At 44.5% G+C, this 22,210-nt stretch overlaps 1 protein-coding gene across 2 annotated transcripts in view; it reads right to left on the bottom strand.

Annotated features, from left to right (window-relative positions):
* Nucleotides 1-1,984: 1,984 nt before the first annotated feature.
* Nucleotides 1,985-22,210, bottom strand: part of LOC147698867 (uncharacterized) — an 81,284-nt gene continuing 61,058 nt past the window's right edge. For both annotated transcript variants that reach the window (XM_086935481.1, XM_086935482.1), the window contains one exon: nucleotides 1,985-3,726. In XM_086935481.1, the coding sequence (XP_086791607.1) occupies nucleotides 3,710-3,726 (17 nt within the window). In that variant the 3' untranslated portion in view covers nucleotides 1,985-3,709. The remainder of the gene's footprint in view (nucleotides 3,727-22,210) is intronic.

Genomic DNA, 22,210 nt, shown 5'->3' with positions numbered 1-22,210 from the left:
TTAAAAAATGCAATAAAGACCAGTGACCATAGAATGTGGAATTTGGGAAGAGTGGTGAAATGTCCGGTTAGATCCACTGTGGCTACTGCCTCTACTTCTCGTGCTGCAGCTCAAAATCCTGTTCCAGTAGAAGCCATAGTGAATGAAAGAAGGCCTGTCGTTTGAAGTGTACTTCTTGCCACTTGCAAGATTACGTTTCTTAGTTTGTCTGCCCTATACACCGTGTGATCATGTGTATCAGATTGCAATGTTTCGCTTATTTCTTTGTATTTTTTTTTTATTATGTTTGTTCCTTGCCTCTAACCTCACTTATCTGTTTTGGTAAAGCTTGTACAAAGTTTGTAACTTTATTTTGAATGGTGAAGGGGGAGGAAGGATGGTGTCCTGAATATTACTGTGCCTCACATTCTTCATGTTCTTCATTGTGGCTGTGTTGCCAGGCACTGGGTTGAGCTGCTGCTGTGGCAGTTAAGCTGGTTCTCTGACTGTCTGGGGTCTCTGCAACTTTGTGTCCTAATACAACTCCCTTCAAATCAACATTAGTGTCTCCTGCTGTCCTTACTGAGGGGACCTACTTCCACATTTCTCCTTTAAGAGCAGATCTATTCTGGCTACCCACTAAAAGAGTATTAATGCATGCATGGCCAGACCTAGTATAGGTGAAAGAATGGTCTGGTCAATTAATTGCGTATAGGAGCCTAATGTTAGAATGTAATCGAATCTTGTATACATGATATTGGGCACAGAGAAAAATGTGAATACCCTGGTGTTGGGGTGTTGAAGGCGCCAAGTGTCTTTAAGCTTCAATTTGGAGGAGATCTTTCTTAGAATACTATGAGATTTAGTGGGGTGGTACTTGCAAGAGGATTGACGATCTATTGAAGGGTCTAATGGGAGGGTAAAGTCACCCCCAACTATAATTAGATTGTCTTGGGGTAATTCCTCTATGATTTTGGAAACTTTCTACCAGAAGCAGGGTTCATCAATGTTTTGGACATAAATATTTACCACGTGGTTGAGGTTTTCACCTCAGCGTAGATGTGTTATTAGGAGCCTACCCTAGTCGTCATGGGAGTAAGATTCGAAGGATATATTAGATCTTTTTGCTATTAAAGTGATCATCCCTCTCTTGTTTTTTGTTGTACCGGGGAGCATGAGACATGAGAAATCCCTTTGTGTTTAATGAATTCTGAGTCCTTACTGGCGAGTTTTGTCTCCTGTAAAAGAATGATGTCACCTTTGGTTTTGACAAAGGAGTCTAACATTTTCCTACGTTTGTTGGGATGGTTAAGGCACTTTACGTTTAAGGAGACGGCATTCAGATTATCTGAAAGCTTATGAGCCATTGTGTGAGAGTTTTATAGCGGATGAATAAGTGGAACAGGGACCTTGGTATGTGGGTAATTTAAGATTGATCAAGAACCGAAATATGTTTAGGACATGTTGAGTGGGAGTTTTGATGAGCGAGTATCTCCTCGAAGCTGAGCGTAGGCTCAAGGAGGAATAGGAGCTCGCACAGCAAGACCAACGTGTAGAAGATGTTGTAGTGCATAACAGGCCAAACAAAAAAATACAGTAAGGAGGGAAAGATGAAAAGGCAGAAAAATACTGAACACAAATAGCAAACCCCGGGGAACCATTCCCACACTCCCCACTCTCCCCTCCACATCCTGTATGCACTTGTGAGTGTTTTAAATGGCCAGGTAATAGACAGAAAAGAGTCCAAGCGTTGAGGCCTTGGCAGTCTCCGCTCAGGACATTTGCACATGTTTGACGGCCCTGAGGTTGTTACCAATGAATCTTGTATGAACTATGCCAATATAAATTTACATTTCTGATTTAACATGATAGTGGTTCAATTTTGCAGCACCTTGATAATCTAAATGTAGTTGATCATGTCCACAGTGACATTCCTGGAACACAAAACACCAAACACCGAAGAGTTTGTGAGCAATATAGAATAAAAAACACGCTTGACATAAACTTATAAAGGCCAGAAATATTTATTCAAAGTGTCCGTAATTGAATATGTCACTGATGATGGACTACTTTCATAGGTCACTGATGGTGACATTGATAATGTGACACATGAGGTACACAGTTACATAATCAATGATGTAATTTGTGATTCAAATATATCATTTTTTGTTGAATGCAAATATGCAGTGTGTTTAAGAGTTACATTTTCATAGCTTTTAAGCAATGCGTTTTACTAATTCTGCGAGCTTTGAATCTTCCATGCCATCACTCCAGCCTTCGCAGAAATTAAGTATACAAAGAACTAACTTGTTTGACATACAGTGCTCCCTACCTCACTTTTGCTGTTTCTAACTGCTGTAAGCTAGCATGTGTTACTATTATCAAACTTAATCATATCAGGGTGATGTTTAAAAGCCACTTTAAGCCGCTTTTGCTCCAAGCAAAACAATTGAATTATGAAGGGCCTCATTTACAATTTTTTGGCACTCGGCAGCGTCTCAAGCCTTCCTTCTGTGCTGCCCTTCATCAAAAGAAAAGGGCAGGTATGCGCCATATCTATGAGATACAGCGCATTCTTGTAGTTTCTCCCTGCACTGGCGCACAAAGGGCTGCTTGTGCCAATTCAGGCACTCTTTCACCATGGTGCAGGAGTGTCTCAGTTGTAGAGCTAATTAGTTTTGTGCAAAAAGGGACACCTTCCTCCTCAAAAACAATTAATATAGGTGATTTTCTCTTTCTATGTGTGCTGCTGAATGATTCGTAAATCTCGAGTAATGCAATGCCATGCAAATCACTTTGTTGCATTGCTTTGCACCAGGGAGGCATCTCCACAGGTGTTGCACAGGTGTTTCCATGCAACATCCATGGATTTTGAAAAATTCCCAGATTTACCAGAAGTAGTAGACCTGGGAATGCACTAAAAACCTTTGCCACCCCAAGTGAGGCGCAACTAGGAAAAATATGTTTATTGCTCCTAGTTTCTTTCCTCTTTCAATGTGTGCTGCAAAAATCTTTCAATGTGTGCTGCATTTTGCAGCAAACATAGAAAGAGGAAAACCCCTCGGCATATTGTTTTGACGCAGGAAGCTGTCCCTTCCTGCACAAAAGCAACCCTACTTACAAGTAGACGCACATGCAGCACGGCTCTAGTGTCCCTGCATTGGCGCTAGGCAGCCAGGGCACCAGTATTGGGGAAAAGGCAGGAATGTGCAGTATTGACTCAAATACAGCGCATTCCTACTCTTCACCTATTATGCAGTACAGCAAGGGGGCTTGCTGCGAAGCACAGCATGACTCGGCCATAAATATGGCCCTCGGTTTGTTGGGCTTTGAAGTCATATGTTTTAGTTCCTAGCAGGTGTCAGTAGCCAGTGTGTATCATCCTACAGTCTTGGAAAGAATATGAATCCACTGACAATTGTTACCTGACAAGTTGGTATTTTGTTGCGTTGATATGAAACAGTAACCTGCTTAGTACAATACGAAGCTGTTAAAAAGAAGCTATCTCCAGAATTTGATTTAAGAAATTAATCTACAATACAGAAACTCAGAACTGCTGTTTTGTTGCTGTAGACTGAAAACTAGCTATAAAATATGCATTATGGACAAATTGCAAGTAAGAAATATTATGTTAAATTTAAATTGCCTAATTGATCCAAACACGCTCCAGCTGAACAAGTTGACCACGATATTTCATTCAATCGCTGAATCGTCATGACGAGGCAGCTGGCTAATAAAAGTTCTTATCTAAAAAAAAGGTACAAAATAATATTTAGCAGTCATCTAAATTTTCACCTACCCAGTAAATCAAATTATGAACGCATGGTGCATATTTATGTAGTTTCTGTGAGGTATCAACATGCTTGGCAGAGGACTAAAGAAAAGAACATGAAATATACATGATACTTTAATTTGTCAGAAAGGCGTGCGGGCAATTTACAGATTCAATATGGCATTGCTGTCATCCTTCCGGGACTGGGATCACACGTGGAAGGAAAAAGGGGAATGATGCATGCTAATATATATATATATATATATATATATATATATATATATATATATATATATATATATATATATATATATATATATATATATATATATATATATATATATATATATATATATATATATATATGTAAAATTAAATGTACAGGTTTAACAACTTGCACATCAAAGCAGTCTTCAGTTTTATGCTACAGATGCCAAAGAGATATACATACATACATGTATCATGTGATCAAGGCCTTTCGGGGTCCCATAGTAGATTTGACAACAGTAGTGCCTCATGGGTCAGAGGAGCACAGAAAACAGCACTCATTGCTTCATTTCAAGATATTTTATTTTGGCAACACCTTTCAACCAAGGTCTTCGTCACCGCCAATTAATATACACACACTAGCAACATCTTTGACATCAGTAGCATGAAACTGGAGCATACTTTGATGTGCCAGATATTAAACCTGTCTCAAGCACCCTAACTTGCCTTGATGTTTCTGCATCTGCTGTCCCTGGTCCTCTGACAATTGGTCTGGGTATATAAATAAACACTCCCCTCAACAAGAGTCTGATCATTGTTTACCTGTTGATCTTATGGGAACTTCAACATACTTCACTGGCTTGGATCTGATAGCTCCAGGCCTTCTATCCAGAGGCATAACTGAGTGTCAGCTCAGGCTCCTTTCAGGACAGCACACATAATCTCTGCCTCAACCTACAGCTTTCCTGCCTAGAATTCTGACCTGGGTGTGTAACTTGGTCATGGTGACTATCAACCGCCCTCTCACAGAATATCAACCTTGCAATGAATGTGAGACACACCCTCCTGGCTCAGCTAGGTGGGTTTGTTTGAAACTACAAATTGTTCCTACTTGCTTGGTAAATACGGGTGTATGAAGTTGTAAATATAGGTGACTTGCAATTTTGCAAGCGTTGCAAAGTTCAGTACTTGCAAACTTTGAAAAGGTCTCTGCCACAGTAAGTCATTCCTGGGCAGCAAAGGGACAGGCAGAGCAATGTATGATGGCAGAATCTTTAGTTCTGTCCCTGCACATTGTTCCCTGTCTGTCCCTAACTTCCATATCTAAACATGGAATCCTCAGCATGGTTTCCCCTTTCTTTTTACCTTCTGACCTGTTTTTGCTGGCTTTAGGAATCTGGACACTTTACCACTGCTAAGCAGTGCTAAAGCGCATATGGTTTTCACTTAAAACATGATAACATTGGTTTATCCACAATTGACATGTTTGATTTACTTATAAGTCCCTTGTAAATTGCACTACATGGGCCCAGGGCCTGTAAATGCAATGGCACAAGAGGGTCTGCAGCACTGATTGTGTCACCCACTTGAGTAGCGTTTAAACCTTTAAAGTAGCCTTTAAATCTGTCTCAAGCCTGCCAGTGCAGAGCCTTTGTGTGCAGTTTCAAATTGCGATATCAACCTGCCAAGTGAACCTACTTGCCAGGCCCAAACCTTCCTTTTTATTACGTATAGGTCACTCATAAGGTAAGCCCTTGACAGCCCATGGCCTGGTCCAGTGTATTTAAAAAGTAGGCAATGTGCTTTTCAGTTTTAAATGTCCTGGTAGTGTTTTTCATTGCTGTGCTGCCTATCTCTCCCATAGGATAACATTGAGATTGCCTTATTACATCTTATAAGTATAATTTCCAAATGGGAAGAGATGGGACCCCCAAAATTTGGTGACTCTGGAATCACACTTAAAAAAATTGAAATTACAGTGAAGTTGGCTTTTAAATTGCAATTCTGAAAATGCCACTTTTAGCAAGATTTTGGCATTTTCTTACTGTAACCATTTGGTGCCTTCTGCTTATCGCTGGAATACACGTCTGAGGTGAGGGACAGCTGAATTCCTGCATTCCTTCCAGACAGCTGCACACAAATAAAGGGTAGGTGTGACTGAATGGCCATCTGCATGCTGATTCGCCATCTTGAGCAGAATCCCATGGTTCACCGTGTCTGCCGCCTTCGACATGGTGAACCATGGGATTCTGTTGGACAGGCCGAGATAGGTGGGGGTTGCAGGTAGTGCCCTTGGGTGGTTTCAGTCCTTTCTTCAGGACAGAGAACAAGCTGTGTCTCTCCCTCCCTCCCGATCCGCTTTTTCTACCATCTCGCATGGCGTTCCTCAAGGCTCGGCAGTTAGCCCGATATTATTTAACCCCTTCGCTGCTCATGACGAGCTTAGCTCGTCATGCAGTACACTGGTCGTGTGCTCATGACGAGCTGTGCTCGTCATGAACCATGGGATATAACAATTTCCAGCACAGGAGAGGAATCAGCTTAGCAGTCATGTGGTTGACATCTATATGAAGCCTTTATCTGCGGTCATCAAACAACACAATATTGAAATTGTTAACTATGCTGATGAAATGCAGTTGATTTTCTCCTTGGAGAGAGATCATTCAACTTCTTTGGAAGTATTCCACAACTGCCTGCGGATTGGCTGAAGGCTAATTCCCTGCAATTTAACACAGGATAAAACGGAGGTGCTATACTGCCCAAGGACTACGGTGCAATCTCTTCTACCCTGCAACTTCTGGCCTGCGGATTTCTCCCCATCGGTGCAGCCAATGAAGGCAGCGATCTTACTCTGGAGAAGCAGGTTTCGAAGATAGTAGCTGGCTGTTTGGCCATTATTAGACTCCTGAGGAAAATCCTTCCACTGTTACCGGCTTCCGCCTGGGTAGAGGTGGTGCACTGCACCGTGCTCAGTACGTTAGACTACTGTAATTCGCTGCTGTTGGAATCTCCTAATTATCTTATGGATAGACTCCAGAGAATTCAGTCTGCGGAGGCAAAATTAGCCCTGGGGTGGCCAACAAGATCCCTCCCTTCAAGGGCTCTGGCTCAGCTGCACTGGCTTCTGGTGAGATAGATAGTTCAATTCAAGTCTCTCTGTTTGTGGGTTGGGCCCTGTCTGTTTACAAAGGAAGTTCATGAGGCATGCGCCGGCCCATAACCTACGATCTGCCTCGGCTAGGTTGGTGACAATACCTAGGTTCAAGAAATCCAAAGCAGGAGGAAAATCGTTCGGTGTGGCCGCAGCGAAATTGTGGAATGCCCTTCCGGCTGAGGTGAGACACACCCTTGACCTCCTTTTTTTTAGGAGGAGTTTAAAAACATGGCTTTTCCAGTATCCTTAGTTCTCCATCAGTTTGGCCCCCCTGCGGTATGAGTCTGCCAGTGCCAGGATGCCTTTCTTAGGTGATAGTGCACTCTAGAAGTGAAATAAATTATACAATAATAATGTGGGGGAGGAGCTGACCCTTACACCTTAAAGGGTTGTCCTCTATCCCTACACAAACGGTTGCATATACCCCTGTAATGAATCTGGAGTCAGGGCAGGAAAGCATCTCTTCAAAAGCTCCCCCACTTCAAAGGTCCACCTGGGTATAAGTGCTGGACCTCTGACACCACCAAATCAGAATACATTCTACCAGGAAGAGGGACTGTTGTGCTGCTTGAGGGACTGATAATTTGCTGAACTGCTTTGCTGTTTTAGCCTACTGCCTGCTGCCCACTTTCCTGGGATTGAGAAGGACTGAACTTGCATTTCCACATCCAAGAGCCTAAGTATTCAAGGCCTTGTTGGCTTGACTCCTGTTTTCTGTAGTTTCAGGGATATCAAAGACTTCTCTCTTAAACCTGAAAGCATCACCTGGACTCTTTCTGCTGTGAGGTCTGGTCTGCCAAGCCTTTGGAAGTGAGTAAAAAGTACTGCATCTGCCAGAACCAACACATCAACAATATTGTGCTGATTGGAACTGATGCATCCTTGTCATTGCCAGAGCAAGATCGACGCATCGCATTTAGAATTATCGCCTCTGGAACCGCCACATTGGAACCATCTCATCAGATCCGCTACATCACCATCGCTGCGTGGAGAAGATCACTGCATTGCCTCTACAACGTGGGGAAACCCAGTACATCACATTCGGACCTACGCACCTCAGAACGGGTGCATAGTTTACAGAACTGATTCATTAGCGCTGCTGCGTGTGGATTATGCCCTATCACCCCAGCTGCATGGTGATATAAAATGCATCTTGTTGCTGGCAATGAGCATCAAGCTACATTTGCTTAGTTGGCCATGTGAGGGTCCTGTATCCGGCCCACGCTACATCGCTGTTGGCCTGAACTCTTGACTTTATCCCGGTCTAGCATGGCCAACTAACACTTTAAGTGCTTACTGCTGTTAAGCACTATTTTTGCATTTAATATTTAAAAATTCATATCTCAACTTCTACAGATTAGGTTTTTGTTGTTTTGGTCTTGTTTTATTTATACAATTATTCTCTGTTTTCTAAACTGGTGTACAGTCATTTTGGGGTGTTTCCACTGTGTTATTGTTTTCTGTGATCCACAAATACTTTATACATTGCCTCTTAAGTTAATCCTGACTGCTCTGTGCCAAGCTAACAGAGGGTGTGCACAGGTTAATTTATAGTGTATAATGTTCTTTTTTATCTATGTCTGGAGGGGTCCTTGATGTTCTTCATTCCTGTATTGGTGAGTGTAGTTTTGAATTGTTACACCTCACACATTTTCCCTGGGGACTGAACTTGCATGCCGCTGAGGTTCAGCAACTATAAGTGAGTGAGGGTACCTATGTTTATTTTTGTGGACATGCCATTTGTGGAATGCTTGGGCTGAGTCACTGTAACAAGACAGTGACCTCTTTCTCACGTAGCTGTTGTACTTGAAAGAGGACCATGGGTCAAGTATAATTATCATGTAGGTTTAATTAGGTTTCGTTACAAGTTCAGATTAAGTTGTTAAGTTAAGAAGAATATAAATATAACCCCACCAGGAGTGGCCTCCCTGCCACTCAGCCTGCCTGCCATCAACTGCCACCCCACTTAAGCCAGGCACACAGGATTCTACAATGACATCAGACATTCCAAGAGCCACACCAGCTGAGTAGCAGGGAAAACACAAAGCTAAGTATAACAGTAGCCTTTCTGGACATTTTGCTACATCTAGGGCATCAAAAACCAAACCTCATCAGACGGGTATAGTGTGGCTCTAGTAGCGCAGTGAGCCCAGGACCAACGCCTGAGCATACCCAACTCGCTTAAGCCATCAAATGCAATAACAACAAGGTGATGGATTGAATGCTTGAATTAATCTCACCTCTAGCAATTGCTTGGGCTGCATTCAAATACATCATTTTCTGCCCAACATGCCACCTCAGTTTGGGTCCAGACATAAAGAAGGTAGTTTCTACCCTGCTGCACATGGGAACAGTCCAGCCTGAACTGCCAAACCAAGTCCTCCCCAAACTGTAACAAAAGCAATCACTCGGGCTGGACAATTCAATGTTTTTCATCCACGCGCAGTGGCCGACATTAACTAGTGTTATGGGAGGGCTTCACCGCTAGGAGGTGGGATAACATCGCTGGGAGGGGGGATGGGGAGCAGGGCACGAGCAGCCTCTAGAACAAGGAAAGGAAAAAAGGGCAACAGAGTAGAAATAAGAGAAAATGAAAAAGTTGAAGAAAAATAGATAGAAAAGGATGGTGAAAAAAAGAGCAGGGAACAAAAGTCAGAAAACAGAGGAAGAGAGCAGCAGCAGAGACGCTCCCCACTGGACCACCAGGGTTCAGGGTATCAAACTCAGGGGCAAGTAGATTTGTCAAACGTTGTCAAGAATATTGCTTCATCTTTGTTATATGTTATTTCAGCAGTTTAGTGTAGTATTATTTTTATTTTGTGCTTTGCACTGCATTATTGTATTTTGTTGTCATCGTGTTGTCCTCTGGCTGTTGTGTTTCATTCTATTTTGACTATTTTTTGTGTGATGCCCTGTGTTTATTTTGTATTGTTATTTTACTTTGTGTAACGCTATTATGTTTCGTGATTTTCTTTAGAGCTATCAAAACAATGGTGCTTAATTTCTAGACAAAAGCTGTGCATTCTTTTAAAGTTCAAGTAACAAACAACCATTTACACTGTCGTATATGTTAAAATGGCTCTCATTCTGATCTTCAACTCTTTAGGACACCAGGGGCCAGATGCAGGTAATTCTAATTTACCACTTCTAAAATACAGAATCATACTGATTCGGTATTTAAGAAGTGGTAAATTAGAGGGGGGGAAATGTAGGTAATTCAGAATCGGTAAATACTGAATCGTTAAGATTCGGTATTTAGTGATTCTGTAAATACCGAATCGGTAATGCCCATTGATTCCTAAGGGCATTGAAGCCCATAGGAATCAATGGTCATTACCGAATCGGTATTTACCGATTCGGTAAAAAACGATTTTTGCAAGGGTGCAGGGGGTGTCACTTTGACACCCTCTAGCACCCCAAATTCAGGCACGTGTGACATGTGGCACACAGACATGCCCTAAGGGCATGTCTGACTGTCACATGGCACAGGTGTGCATGCACACATGTGCATGCACACCTGGATTCGGTATTTTACCACCCAATTGGATTGGGTGCTAAAATACCGATTCCGTAAGGCCTGTGGGACTCAGAAGAGTCCCACCTACATCTCCAATTTACCGAATCGATAAAAATACCGATTCGGTATTTTACTGATTCGGTAAATTTACTGAATCGGTAAAATAGGGCACCTACATATGGAATGACCATTTACCGGTCGGTAACGGCCGAAATCGGCCGTTACCGGTCGGTAAATGGCCACCTACATTTGGCCCCAGATGGCCCAAAACTGTGGCAGAGACCATGGGGTTTGCTAGTGTGACCTATTTGGCACCTATGGCCGTCCCCACTATTTAGAATGTCTTCACATGTACTCACCCTAAACAGGGTACAATGGACATCCACAATTTTCTGGTGGACTTCGCCATCAGGCAAACTCTAAATATCTTCCTATGCCTTCAATTAGAACTTCCGGTACTCATTGCATGTGATACAGCCTAAAGTCTTCTTCATGCATTGTTTAACATAAATACAACTTCACGACACAGAGAAATAGCAAAGCTATTTACTAACTAAAGTTAAAACAAGGCAGTTAATGTCAAATATATGCTGTGATATATGCTTTGTTTCTGATTTGACAGACACAATAACTTTTCGTCTGCTGTCAGTCAGTCCTGTGTGATATTTTCGTTTACAATAATTTTGTTGTGAATAATTCTGTCTTGAAAATTTAACAGAGCATAATGGTGCGGCTCAATGCACAACTATAAAAACTAAATAATTCAGTGCCAAATTTGAAACTTTATGGGCCATATTATCAAGAACTGTGATAACATTATCGCTGCTTTAGCGGCAGGAAACTGCTGTTAAAGCTGCGATAAGGGGCTTGATAATATGCTCTTGTGAATTCCCATCGAAGCCCAGGTTCTGGTTTGAAGGAAATCAAACCTGGGCTTCTATGGTAATTTGCAAGGGCATATTATTAAGCGCTTTATTGCCTCTTTAACAGCAGTTTCCTGCAGCTAAAGTGGCGATAATGTTATCACAGTTCTTGATAATATGGCCCATAAAGTTTTGTATATAATATGGCCCTATATTTATTTCCATGCAAATAGCTCACAGCCAGTCTGCCCACCTTGTTTCTGGCTGATTGGGAAGAACTGAGAGTTTGCTGGGAGAGAAGGTTGTGTCTTGCCAACAGTCACTTTTTTTTGTATATAGACCACGCACGCCCACCCCTCTCCTGGGGATTTTGCCAGTAGAGAGCCGAGTGCAAGGGGCTTGGACATGCTGTTGATTGCTTGGGAGAGATGACGTCATGCTGGATATGATTTCCTCTCTCTCTTGTGTTACAGTGTAAAAGCTGGTTAATCTTCATACAACATAAAAACTGATGTTGGCAAACAAAAACTAAAGTGCACTTTGTATACGTCTAGAGAAATAATATCAAAACTGAGAACATTTGAAGTACCAGCACCTTAAAAGTGTGCTTGGATTTGTAGAAATAGTAGAGTTTTAGATTCAATGTGTTCGACATGCTTATGAATTAATTATGCTATTATTTTAACAAAATTATCGTAAAGATTATTGCTGAAAATGTTTGCTATAATGGAAATTAACAACATAATTATTATTGTAAATGGGTCACACACACAATGGTGCAAAAATGATCATTGAAACCTAACATCTTTGACTTCTCTAATGCACCGTTGCAAACGAAAAAAACAGTGTAAATTGTTTATATAAAGTTTTATATTATTTAAAATTTCAGTATAAATACTTCATACTATAACATTCTTAGATATCTTAAATCAAAAACTATGGATTAGCTTTTGACTATGTTTTATGTGTATGCACTTTCAAACATTTAGTGGTATGTCATACTTAGAGTTAAACATTTCTATGCAATAATAATTGACAAAGATTATTATTCTTTCATTATATGATATGCTTATTAAATGTCATTATGCTTGAACTTAATTATGAGATTCTATGTCAGGACCGGAGGCTTCAGATTATGCTTTTCCTTCTTCGCTGTTTATTAAAATTACAAAACACAGCAGCCCAGAAAAGCACTGACATTCAGAAAAAATGACTGTATAGTCTCCAAACAAAGAGATTAAGAACATGTATCATCCAAAATCCAAGAAAAAAACTACATATCCCATCAAGTCCATGAGTAACCATACAACAATAGTCCTTTCACAGTGTCCATCGCACGAAGATAGGGCGTTCATCTTGTGTCCCCTTTCTCTTTCTTCGCTGCTTTACAGCTAGTTAAGTCCATTGCTCTTTTTCTCTCACCATTTTGGCCTTGGGGTACCACAGCACCATAGCGGTTTTAACCGCGTTTACACACAGCGTTGCCCAAAGAAAGGGTTTGGCCTGATATAGTGGGCCTTATTGTAAGCGTACAGGGGGGCAGCATGGACCCGGTCCTTTGAGAGGGTCTGCGCTCTTGGAGGCGGGTGCTGCCTCGATAGGTCTGGTCCCCAGCCCAACTTACCTGCTAGCCTCTGGCTGGTCCATACCCAGGTACTGCGGTTACCTGTGCGCCCCGTGCACACCCTTTTTGTTCTTGGCAGGGTAGTCAGTCATGGCAGAGGGGTACTACGTAGAGGAAGAGGAATCTCATCAATATCTGAATGATGATGAGTTCCTACGACGCTGTTGACAGTTCCATTTATCGGTGCGTGCAGGAGATAGTGGGTCCCATGGAGGACAGGCTCTCCGCGCGCATTGTAGAGGAGTGCGCAAAGCTAGGACAAACGCATTTGGGGACCTCTAGAGGCAACTCTGCGTCTTTGGAGGAGGTACCTCCTGCGCCTAAGAAAGCTTGTAGGGACGTGGCTTCTGGGGGCCCGCTGGTTGTAGACAGGGGTGCCTTTGAGTTCCTGCGGGATGTTTTTTTGGCAAAGGCAACCAACCCTACCCCTGCGTCGACCCCGACTCCGGGACCTTCAGGGCAGACCGGGACAGCTCCTCCCTCCCCGGTAGGGATCTCCCCAGCGGACACGAACGACGACGACGAGTCGGTGCCCTCGAGGCGGCCATCCAGCTCCGCGGCGGAGTTACCGCAGAATAGTTCAGGCATGCTGGACCCGGTCGAAATTGTTCATCCGCAGTCAGCGGCCTGGGTTCCTGGGGACAAGGTCACAAAGTTTGTGGCAGCACGCCTCCGCAAGCCACTGGAGAAGGAAGCACGGAGTTGCCTGAGGGGAGAATGTACGCGTCCTACCCTGGAGGGAAAAGTCGCCATGACACCAGAATTGGATGGCAAGATGGCCACATTCATAGCGAAATTTGTCAAGGGCCCCCGTAAGGGGATTGACCGTTCCTGGCGTTCCTGCCAGGATAAACTGCTGGACGCCATAGGCCCCATAACAAAGATCCTGGATATGGCTGAGGAGGCCAAAGTTTCTGGCACCCCCATATCCCCAGACGTGCTATCGAGTTGGGCAAAGAGGGTGGTCATATTCTTGGGGAACGCCAACTGCGCCCTCTCGACAGAACGCCGCAGGTCTCTACTGATTAAGTTAGATCCCAAGTTAGGAGACTTACCCTCTTCGGAGGCGGGTGCGGTAGCGCAGGGCGGCTTGTTTGGAGATCCATTCATCAAGGAGCTGGGCAAGTTCGTCAATACGTTTACCTCCCTAGACAAGGCCCAGTCCAGCATAAAGAGGGTGTTCCAACAACGTTTTTCCCGAAGAGCCGGTCGAGGTAGGGGCCACACGACCCGGCGTGGCGGTCAAAGTTTACCCAACAAAGGGCAAGGCTCCGGCAGAGGCCAGTACAACACGTCGGCAAACTACACCAACTTTTATCCGACGAGAGGCCAGCACTTCAGGGGGAGCGGCGGCGGTTTCCAGAACGACGCTGGTGCTAACAGCTCACATGGTAAGTGTGATACCTGCGAGTCAGGTACACATTGGGGGACGGCTGGCGGGTTTTCCGGACGCTTGGGCAGCGATTACATTAGACGCATGGGTTCTGCAGACAGTGCGGGGTTTCCGCATAGAGTTTTACGATCAGGCCTGTCAGCTAAGGGCGCCAAACCCTATCGTTTTTCGCAGGCGGATGCAAGTTTAATAGACGAGGAGGTCTCGGCGTTATTACGCAAAGGGGCCATCTGCCGGACAACGAGGCACCCCTATGGGTTCCTCAGCAACGTCTTCCTGGTGGAAAAGACAGACAGAGGACAGAGACCTGTAATGAACTTCAGAGATTTCAACGGGTGGTTGGTGTATCATCATTTCAAGATGGAAGGAATCCATCTGCTCCGGGACGTTTTGCTTCCGAGCGACTGGATGGTCCGGCTGGACCTCAAAGATGCATACCTAGTTGTACCCATTCATCCTCCCCACCATCGGTTCCTTCAATTTCTCTGGAAGGACCAAGTCTTCGAATTCACCGCCCTTCCGTTCGGGCTTTCATCAGCCCCTTGGTGCTTCACCAAACTGCTGCACCCGGCGGTGGAAGCCCTTCGGTGTCAGGGGATCCGAATGGTAGTCTACTTGGACGACATCCTTCTGATGGACCAGTTCCCAAACAAGTTGGTTCTCCAGCTCAATCGAACAATTTTCTTGTTGCAGGGACTCGGGTTCATCATCAATGAGGACAAGTCAGTTTTTTCACCATCACAGACGATGGTATTCTTAGGTTTCGTAGTGGATTCCGTGCAGGCCTCCCTCAGCCTCCCCTCACGGAAGATAGCCAAGATCCGTCATGTACTGAAACAGATGATTGCAAAGTCTCACACCTCCCTGTGACAGATTGCCAGAGTGGTAGGACTCCTGTCCTTCTCCATTCAGGCAATCTTCCCGGGGCCCCTGCATATCGTGCCTTACAGCGCCTCAAGGCCATCACCTCAGAAAGGGTTTGTTCTACGAACAGCTGGTCCCTCTGTCACAGGAGGTAAAAGGAGAGATGGCTTGGTGGCTCTCCCACATGGAGGCGTGGAACGGCCGAGCAATTTTCGGGTCAGTTCCGGATTTAGTCATCGAATCAGACGCCAGCAGATCCGGCTGTGGCGCCTGCTGCGGTGATTTCTCTACAGGCGGCGTTTTAACGTCTTTATTTCGAAAATTTCTTCATAAAAGACAACAAATAAAAATTACAGTATTAAAGGTACAATTCTTTAAAATACAATCCATTCTTTCAGTATCAGTATTCACTAGAAATTCAATTAAAAATTAAATTAAATGGTATCAAAAAGACGTTTTAAGAATCAATAAAAATGTACAATTCAATCAAAGAACCACAATAATATAATATGGTGTGTTCCTACACTTATTTCATTTTTCACCTAGTAGGAGTCTGGCTCTGATGATCCAAGCCCATCCGAGGAATTTCGCCATACCTATGGACATCCACTCTGCAGTATTAGATCTTAACACTACCAAAGCTTTCTCACACACCCGTATATTAATCCTTCTGCAGATGGGTTTAAGCCATTTCCGACGTGGTGCGCAGTAAGCTGGACATGCAAAGAGAAGATGGCCAACGGTTTCCTTTTGCTCACTGCACCAGGGGCAGTACATAGACGAGTGGTTGCGCCATTTATGTGTAAACACCCTTACTGGTAGTGTGCCAACTCTAAATTGATGGTAGAGTTTCCTGTCTGCACTTTTGGTGATATTATCTCAATAGGTCTCAGTGTGGGGAACCACTTTGTAGAGCAGAAAAAGGCCTGTCAGGTTGGGGGTCTGTGAGAGCAATACCAGATCTTCTTTTACAGTAGTCCAAAACAATAGTTTAAATTCCTTTTTCGACGGGAATACCTGATTTCCCGGATCTGACCACTGCAAATGAAGACCCATTTTGAAGAGTGTGGCCTTCACAGTTTTGAACCAAGACAGATTACCTGACCCTAAAATCGTTCTGACATCCAGAATCTCGTTAGCAAACATAGATAATTCTGGAGTGGACCAAATACGTCTCCATAATGCTACCATCCTATATTGAGCCTGATTTTTAATGGAGTGACAGCCCATATCTAACGTAAGGTGTAGAAGTCCTACTAGGCTACGGAAAAAGTTATTTTGAATTTTGTCTAATGGGCTAGGTCTACACTACCCCATAGATCTGAGCCATAAAGGATGGCTGAGCTAATTTTTGCATTGTAGATTTTTAGTGCTGGGAGTACTCTCTTAGTTTGGGAGCAATGCTGTCCTTTAATTAGGCATCCCGACAAGCGGGCACATTTTAAACAGAGTGCCTCGATCTGCTCCTTCCAGCGCAACCTATAGTCTATACCCGCACCTAGGTAGGTCATCACCCCTACTTGCTCCAAGATAGTACCATTCATTGTTACTTGACCCCTTAATGGTTTGTTCTTAGTCAGGACCATAAATTTGGTTTTTGATACATTAATTTCAAGGTCATTTCTTTTGAAAAACTCCACAAATTTATTTATTGCAGTCTGGAGTCCCACCTGTGTTTTTGCCAAAATCAGGGTATCATCGGCAAAGATTAAAAGGGGGAACCTTGTCCCACCCAAAACTGGCGCATCGGTCGGGGTAGATGAGAGGAACTGCACTACTTGGTTTATAAAAAGTAGGAACAAAGTTGGTGCCAAGACACACCCTTGTCTTACACCTCAAGACACTGAGAAAGGCTCCGTCACCTGACCCTGACTACCCCATCTAACTCTAGCAAAATTTTGGTCATGAAACCTGATAGTTAACTCAAGCAGTTCGGGCGGCATTCCCATTCTCCTTAAGGCCATCCACATCTTCTTTCTAGGGACCAGATCGAACGCGGATTTGAGGTCCACGAACGCTGCGTATATAGTGCCTTCACCTAAATGCACTGTCTTCCAATATATCAGGATAAATCTGAGTACTTGGTTGACAGTGCTTGTACTTGCCCTGAAGCCAGCTTACAGCGGGGACAGGATATTTTCTTCGCTCATCCAGATTTGTATTCTACCCAACAGCATTCTAGCAATAACCTTCTGCAGGGCATCTATAAGGCTTATTGGGCGGTAATTCCCCGCAAGAGTCTTATCACCTTTTTTATGTACGGGAAGGATTTTGGCCCCTTTCCAGGAATCAGGTACCCTTGCACCTTTTGCAATGGCATTAGCCAAGGTAGTTATATAAGGAACCCAACTATCCAGATCGTGCTTAAAGAGATCCGCAGGGACGCAGTCCATACCTGGCGCTTTACCAGCTTGGACCAACCTTAATGCATTCACTGCCTCAATTTCTTTAAAAACTAGGGACCCACTAATAGCTTCAGGAGTGGGAAGCAGACACTCCACTACGTTGTTTCTACCTGTTACCATGCCACAGAACTGGGCTGAGAAATACTCAACCCAGTCCTCGGCAGAGACGTGGTTTGCTGGGGTTTGAGAGTCCCATGACCCTCCCCACCTCACTACCTGCCAAAATTTAAGCTGGTTGGAGGACTTGCTGGCCTCATAAAGCTCCAGCCAGCGATTTTCATCCCATGATGTCCTCGCATATTTTAAAACCTTCTTATATTTCGCCCTTTCCACTTGGATATCCGATGTTACCCTAGTTTTAATGGCCGCAATCAGGGAGCTATGAGCCTTACGGCAGGTCTTATCGTACCAGATGGCACCCGAAGATTTTCTACTGGTTTTCACCAAGGTTCCTGGTTTTGTGAAAAAAAGATTTAAGTTTAACAAAAAGAGACTCGTGGATTGTGCTAATTTGCTCCAATGACCCCACTTCATCCAATAACGACTTAGCTTTTTTTGCCGCTGTTGTTACTTCTAACGATATTTTCCAGATGGTGGCTGGGTCATCCAGGATCCTACCCCAGCAAACCCTACGGCAATCATTGGTGAGGACTGCCTCAGATGTAATACAGCTTGTTGCATTTTTCCTAAGCAAGCCACTATCAGCTTTCAGGTTTATTGACAGGGGGTTATGGTCACTTTCTGGTCTCCCAATTATTTCCATATCCCCTAGTAGACTCCAGAACTCCATTTTGATCAAGAAATAATCAATGCGGCTAGTACTATAGCCATTGTCAAAGGTTGGGTTTCCCGCCAAGTCGGACATCGACCTCCGATTTGCTGCCCTTAATCCCCATTCTAAACACAAACCAAGCCACTGCAAAACAGCCTCAGTAAACTTTTTGACTGGTGCCTTGGCAAGGCTGGGGATATTCCATAACTGATCTACCTCACCATAACAACCGTCATCCAAACTGGGCAGTGGTTCAAACGTGTAGTTTAAATCCCCTGCCACTGTTACACACTTGTCTCTGCAAATATTATTCATTAAGAGGTCTAAGTCCTCAATGACTGTGGGACTCTTCCCTCCTGGTAACCCCCTTGCATATATATTAATTATGTACAAATCCTGGTGATTTGCTTTGCTAAGTTTTAGCCCCTGTATATCGGCATTTTGGGTAGGCAACTCAAGGGGCCTATAGCATAACGATTGTCTAACCCAAATAACAAGCCCACCTGATGGTCGACCCTTTGTCCCTTTATGTGCAGGCTTAAAAAAATTTAAATCACCAAGACGAAAAACTGCCTCTGTTGACCAACTTTCTTGAAATATTAAGATATCATATTGCTCTATAAAGGCCCCCCATTCTGCCCCATCCATTTTCACTTTCAGACCCGTAATATTCCAGGATACTATCCTAAGAGTGTGTGCAAGAACTACTTGTTCATTTACAATAGATACAACATGCCCCCCGCTTCTCTCTTGTGATGGGAAGCTGCTTTCACATCCATCTACCAAATTTGTACCTATAGGGCCGTCCCCTACCAAATCCCCCGATAAAACTTCTGCTGGAATTCTTTGGCTTTGAGTGCTACTATCTACCTCCAGTATGTGTGGGGAATAGGGGGACATTTGTCCATATACCAGTCTAGGCGCCCTATTGTCAGGTTTTGCTATACCCCTGTTGAGTCAATCAACTCCGTCCAGCCCACTTAACGGTGCAAATCGATTCGAAAGGTGGGGCAAAAACATAGGGTAGGTAGCAACTTCTGGAGGGTATCTTCCTCCAGGTCTATTGTTAAAATAGGATTGCTTTTGGCGGGGATAATCTCTCAATGTGTTAAATTTAGGGTAGAAATAAAGCAGGGACAGTGTTTGCACATCACCCACCCTTCCGAATCTTGGTTCCCTGCAGATAAAATCCACCACCCATGGCTCCCTGAAGCTAATTACTACACAGTCCCCCTCAAGATCTTTTTTGCTATAACCCACCCAGTCCACTCTCCTAACATTAAGGATATCAATTTTGGACATTGGTGGATGAGGTCGTTTCTTATTTAACCAGAAATTTACTTTGTTATGTAAATCTCTGTGTGTTTCCACCTTTCCCTCCCCTAAGGGGGCCACTCCTGTTAAGATTATAGTGTAGGGCAGTGACTCAGGGTGGAGGGTCACACATTGTTTTCTAGATGGAATTGTCTTCCTAGCCTGGTTAGTGTGAACTGTTGAATGGTTAGGTTTGGGTGATCCTCTAGATGTAGGCTGTGTTTTATTCACTGACGCTGCCTTATGAGATATGGGGTTTGCAGGTATGTGCTTAGTTTTATCTGTAGCCAGCTTCTGTTGGGGGGCTCTCAAGAGTGAAGATACAGATTTGGCCAATTGTCCCGTACTCCCACTATTGGATGGTTTTTGCTGAGTACACGTTAATGTGGCCCCTATAGGGGCAGTAGATTGTTGTATCTTTTTCAGAGTGCCCGCATTTTCTCCTACTAGTGTCTCCATAAGGTCCATTTTGTCAGGTATTAACCTAGTCCGTTCAAATAGGGGCAAAAGAAGAGATTTAATCAACAGCTCAATTTTATCCAAAAGAATACCTTTAACATCATTTGTGGGGGATTTAGTATTCGCTGGGGGGTTTAACAGCGGGCCAGCTGTGGTGTTTGTAGAAGGAGCATTATTATTTGTTCTCAAAACGTTTTTTGTGCCCCCCTTCTGTGATGATTCTTCCCGTTTCCTTTTACTAGATATATGTGTGGTCGTATTGTCAACGGTTAGGGATTGGGATTTAGGCTCTGGGCTTAGAGCAATACTAGAGCTAGCCGATATATCAGTCTCGATATTTACTAGGGTATGGTATAAAGAACTGCCTTCCGATGAATCTAAGGCAATAGCAGTAGCACCCCCTCCAAATCTTGATCTATTGATAGAGTATCTGCAACCAGTACGTTACTATCAGGACAAACCATTTGGGTTAGGGGAACCGGGGAAACAGCCTCACAAATTTTCCCTAGTGAAGAGCGGTTTCCAGTGACCAAGTCAATAGATAAGCATTTTTCAGCAAGGGCAATTTCTTTTTCCAGGATGCAGGTAGTACGTTTAAAAAATTGATCAATGGTACCTGTAAACACCCCATTTGATGTTGATACCTGGACCTGCCTTTCCTTACCAGAACGTAGGGTCATTATGTTAGTATACACTTGGCTACCCTTCCGGCAGACTATTTCAACAATGATAAAATGGGAAAAAACAAGCACAGTTTACCCCAATGACTGCCAAGTGCAATGAGCCAGAACCAAGATGACAGAGGGGTGGCCCAACCCGACCTCAATCGGCCTCAGACGGTCGCAGACGGCCCCGCCCTTGTCCTGGGCTTCTCCGGGGCGCTCACGCGCAGCGGGACAGGCAGATTACACAAATAGGGTCTAGGCCTGAGGGGAGGGGCAAGCAGGGAGAGCGGCCCTGGTGCTGGTAATACGGGCTGGCGGGTGCTCCTGGGAGTTGTAGTCCCGGACCGGCTGCACGCTCACAGCCCTGCCTGCAAACCTTACGCCCACAGTCACTTTCCGCTGATCTCCACAACCAGTGGCCTCAGGACCGGCAGAAGACCCCCCACGAAGCGGGACCCGCGAAGCGGGAACCGCGAAGCGGGTACCGCGAGGAGTAGAGTAAAAGAAACCAGAAGCACAGGGTCGCGGCAATAAAACAGTGAGTTGCAGCAAAGCGTCCCAAGTTGTATCCAAAGGCAAGAGTTTTTAAGCACGTAGGTGGGGAGGGGCAAACAGGGAGAGCGGCCCAGGTGCTGGTAATACGGGCTGGCGGGTGCTCCTGGGAGTTGTAGTCCCAGACCCACTGCACACTCGCAGCCCTGCCAGCAAACCTTACGCCCACAGTCACTTTCCGCTGATCTCCACAACCAGTGGCCTCAGGACCGGCAGAAGACCCCCCACAAAGCGGGACCCGCAAAGCGGGTACCGCGAGGAGTAGAGTAAAAGGAACCAGAAGCACGGGGTCCCGGCAATAAAACAGTGAGTTGCAGCAAAGCGTCCCAAGTTGTATCCAAAGGCAAGAGTTTTTAAGCAAGTAGGTGGGGGGCAAGGAGGGGCAAGCAGGGAGAGCGGCCCAGGTGCTGGTAATACGGGCTGGCGGGCGCTCCTGGGAGTTGTAGTCCCCCAAAACTAGGACCCTCACCCACACCGACCAGCCACCACTTCAACCTCTGCATCATCCTAGACATCAATCTCTCATTGAAAAACAGATCCACGCTGTATCGTCCATCTGCTTACTCACTCTCCACAGGCTACTCAAGATCTTCAAATGGTTCCCCATCGACACCAGATGGACCATCACTCAAGCCCTTGTCAGCAGCCAACTGGACTACTGCAATGCACTCTGCGTAGGAATCACCTCACACCTCCACAAGAGACTGAAAAGTATCCAGAACACAGCAGCCAGACTCATCCTTGACCTCCCTAAAAGAACCCACATCACCCCCAACCGGTAAACATAGTTTACAACACGGTGTTTACACCACAGTGCCTTTACAATGATGCCATTACAACGCAAGCCGTTACTAAGACTTGCGCTGCATGGCGCTGTTGGACAAGGAAT

Source organism: Lissotriton vulgaris, chromosome 8 (genome assembly GCF_964263255.1).
Source record: "Lissotriton vulgaris chromosome 8, aLisVul1.2, whole genome shotgun sequence".
Lineage (NCBI taxonomy): Eukaryota > Metazoa > Chordata > Amphibia > Caudata > Salamandridae > Lissotriton > Lissotriton vulgaris.
This window is presented reverse-complemented; position numbering and strand designations above follow the sequence as displayed.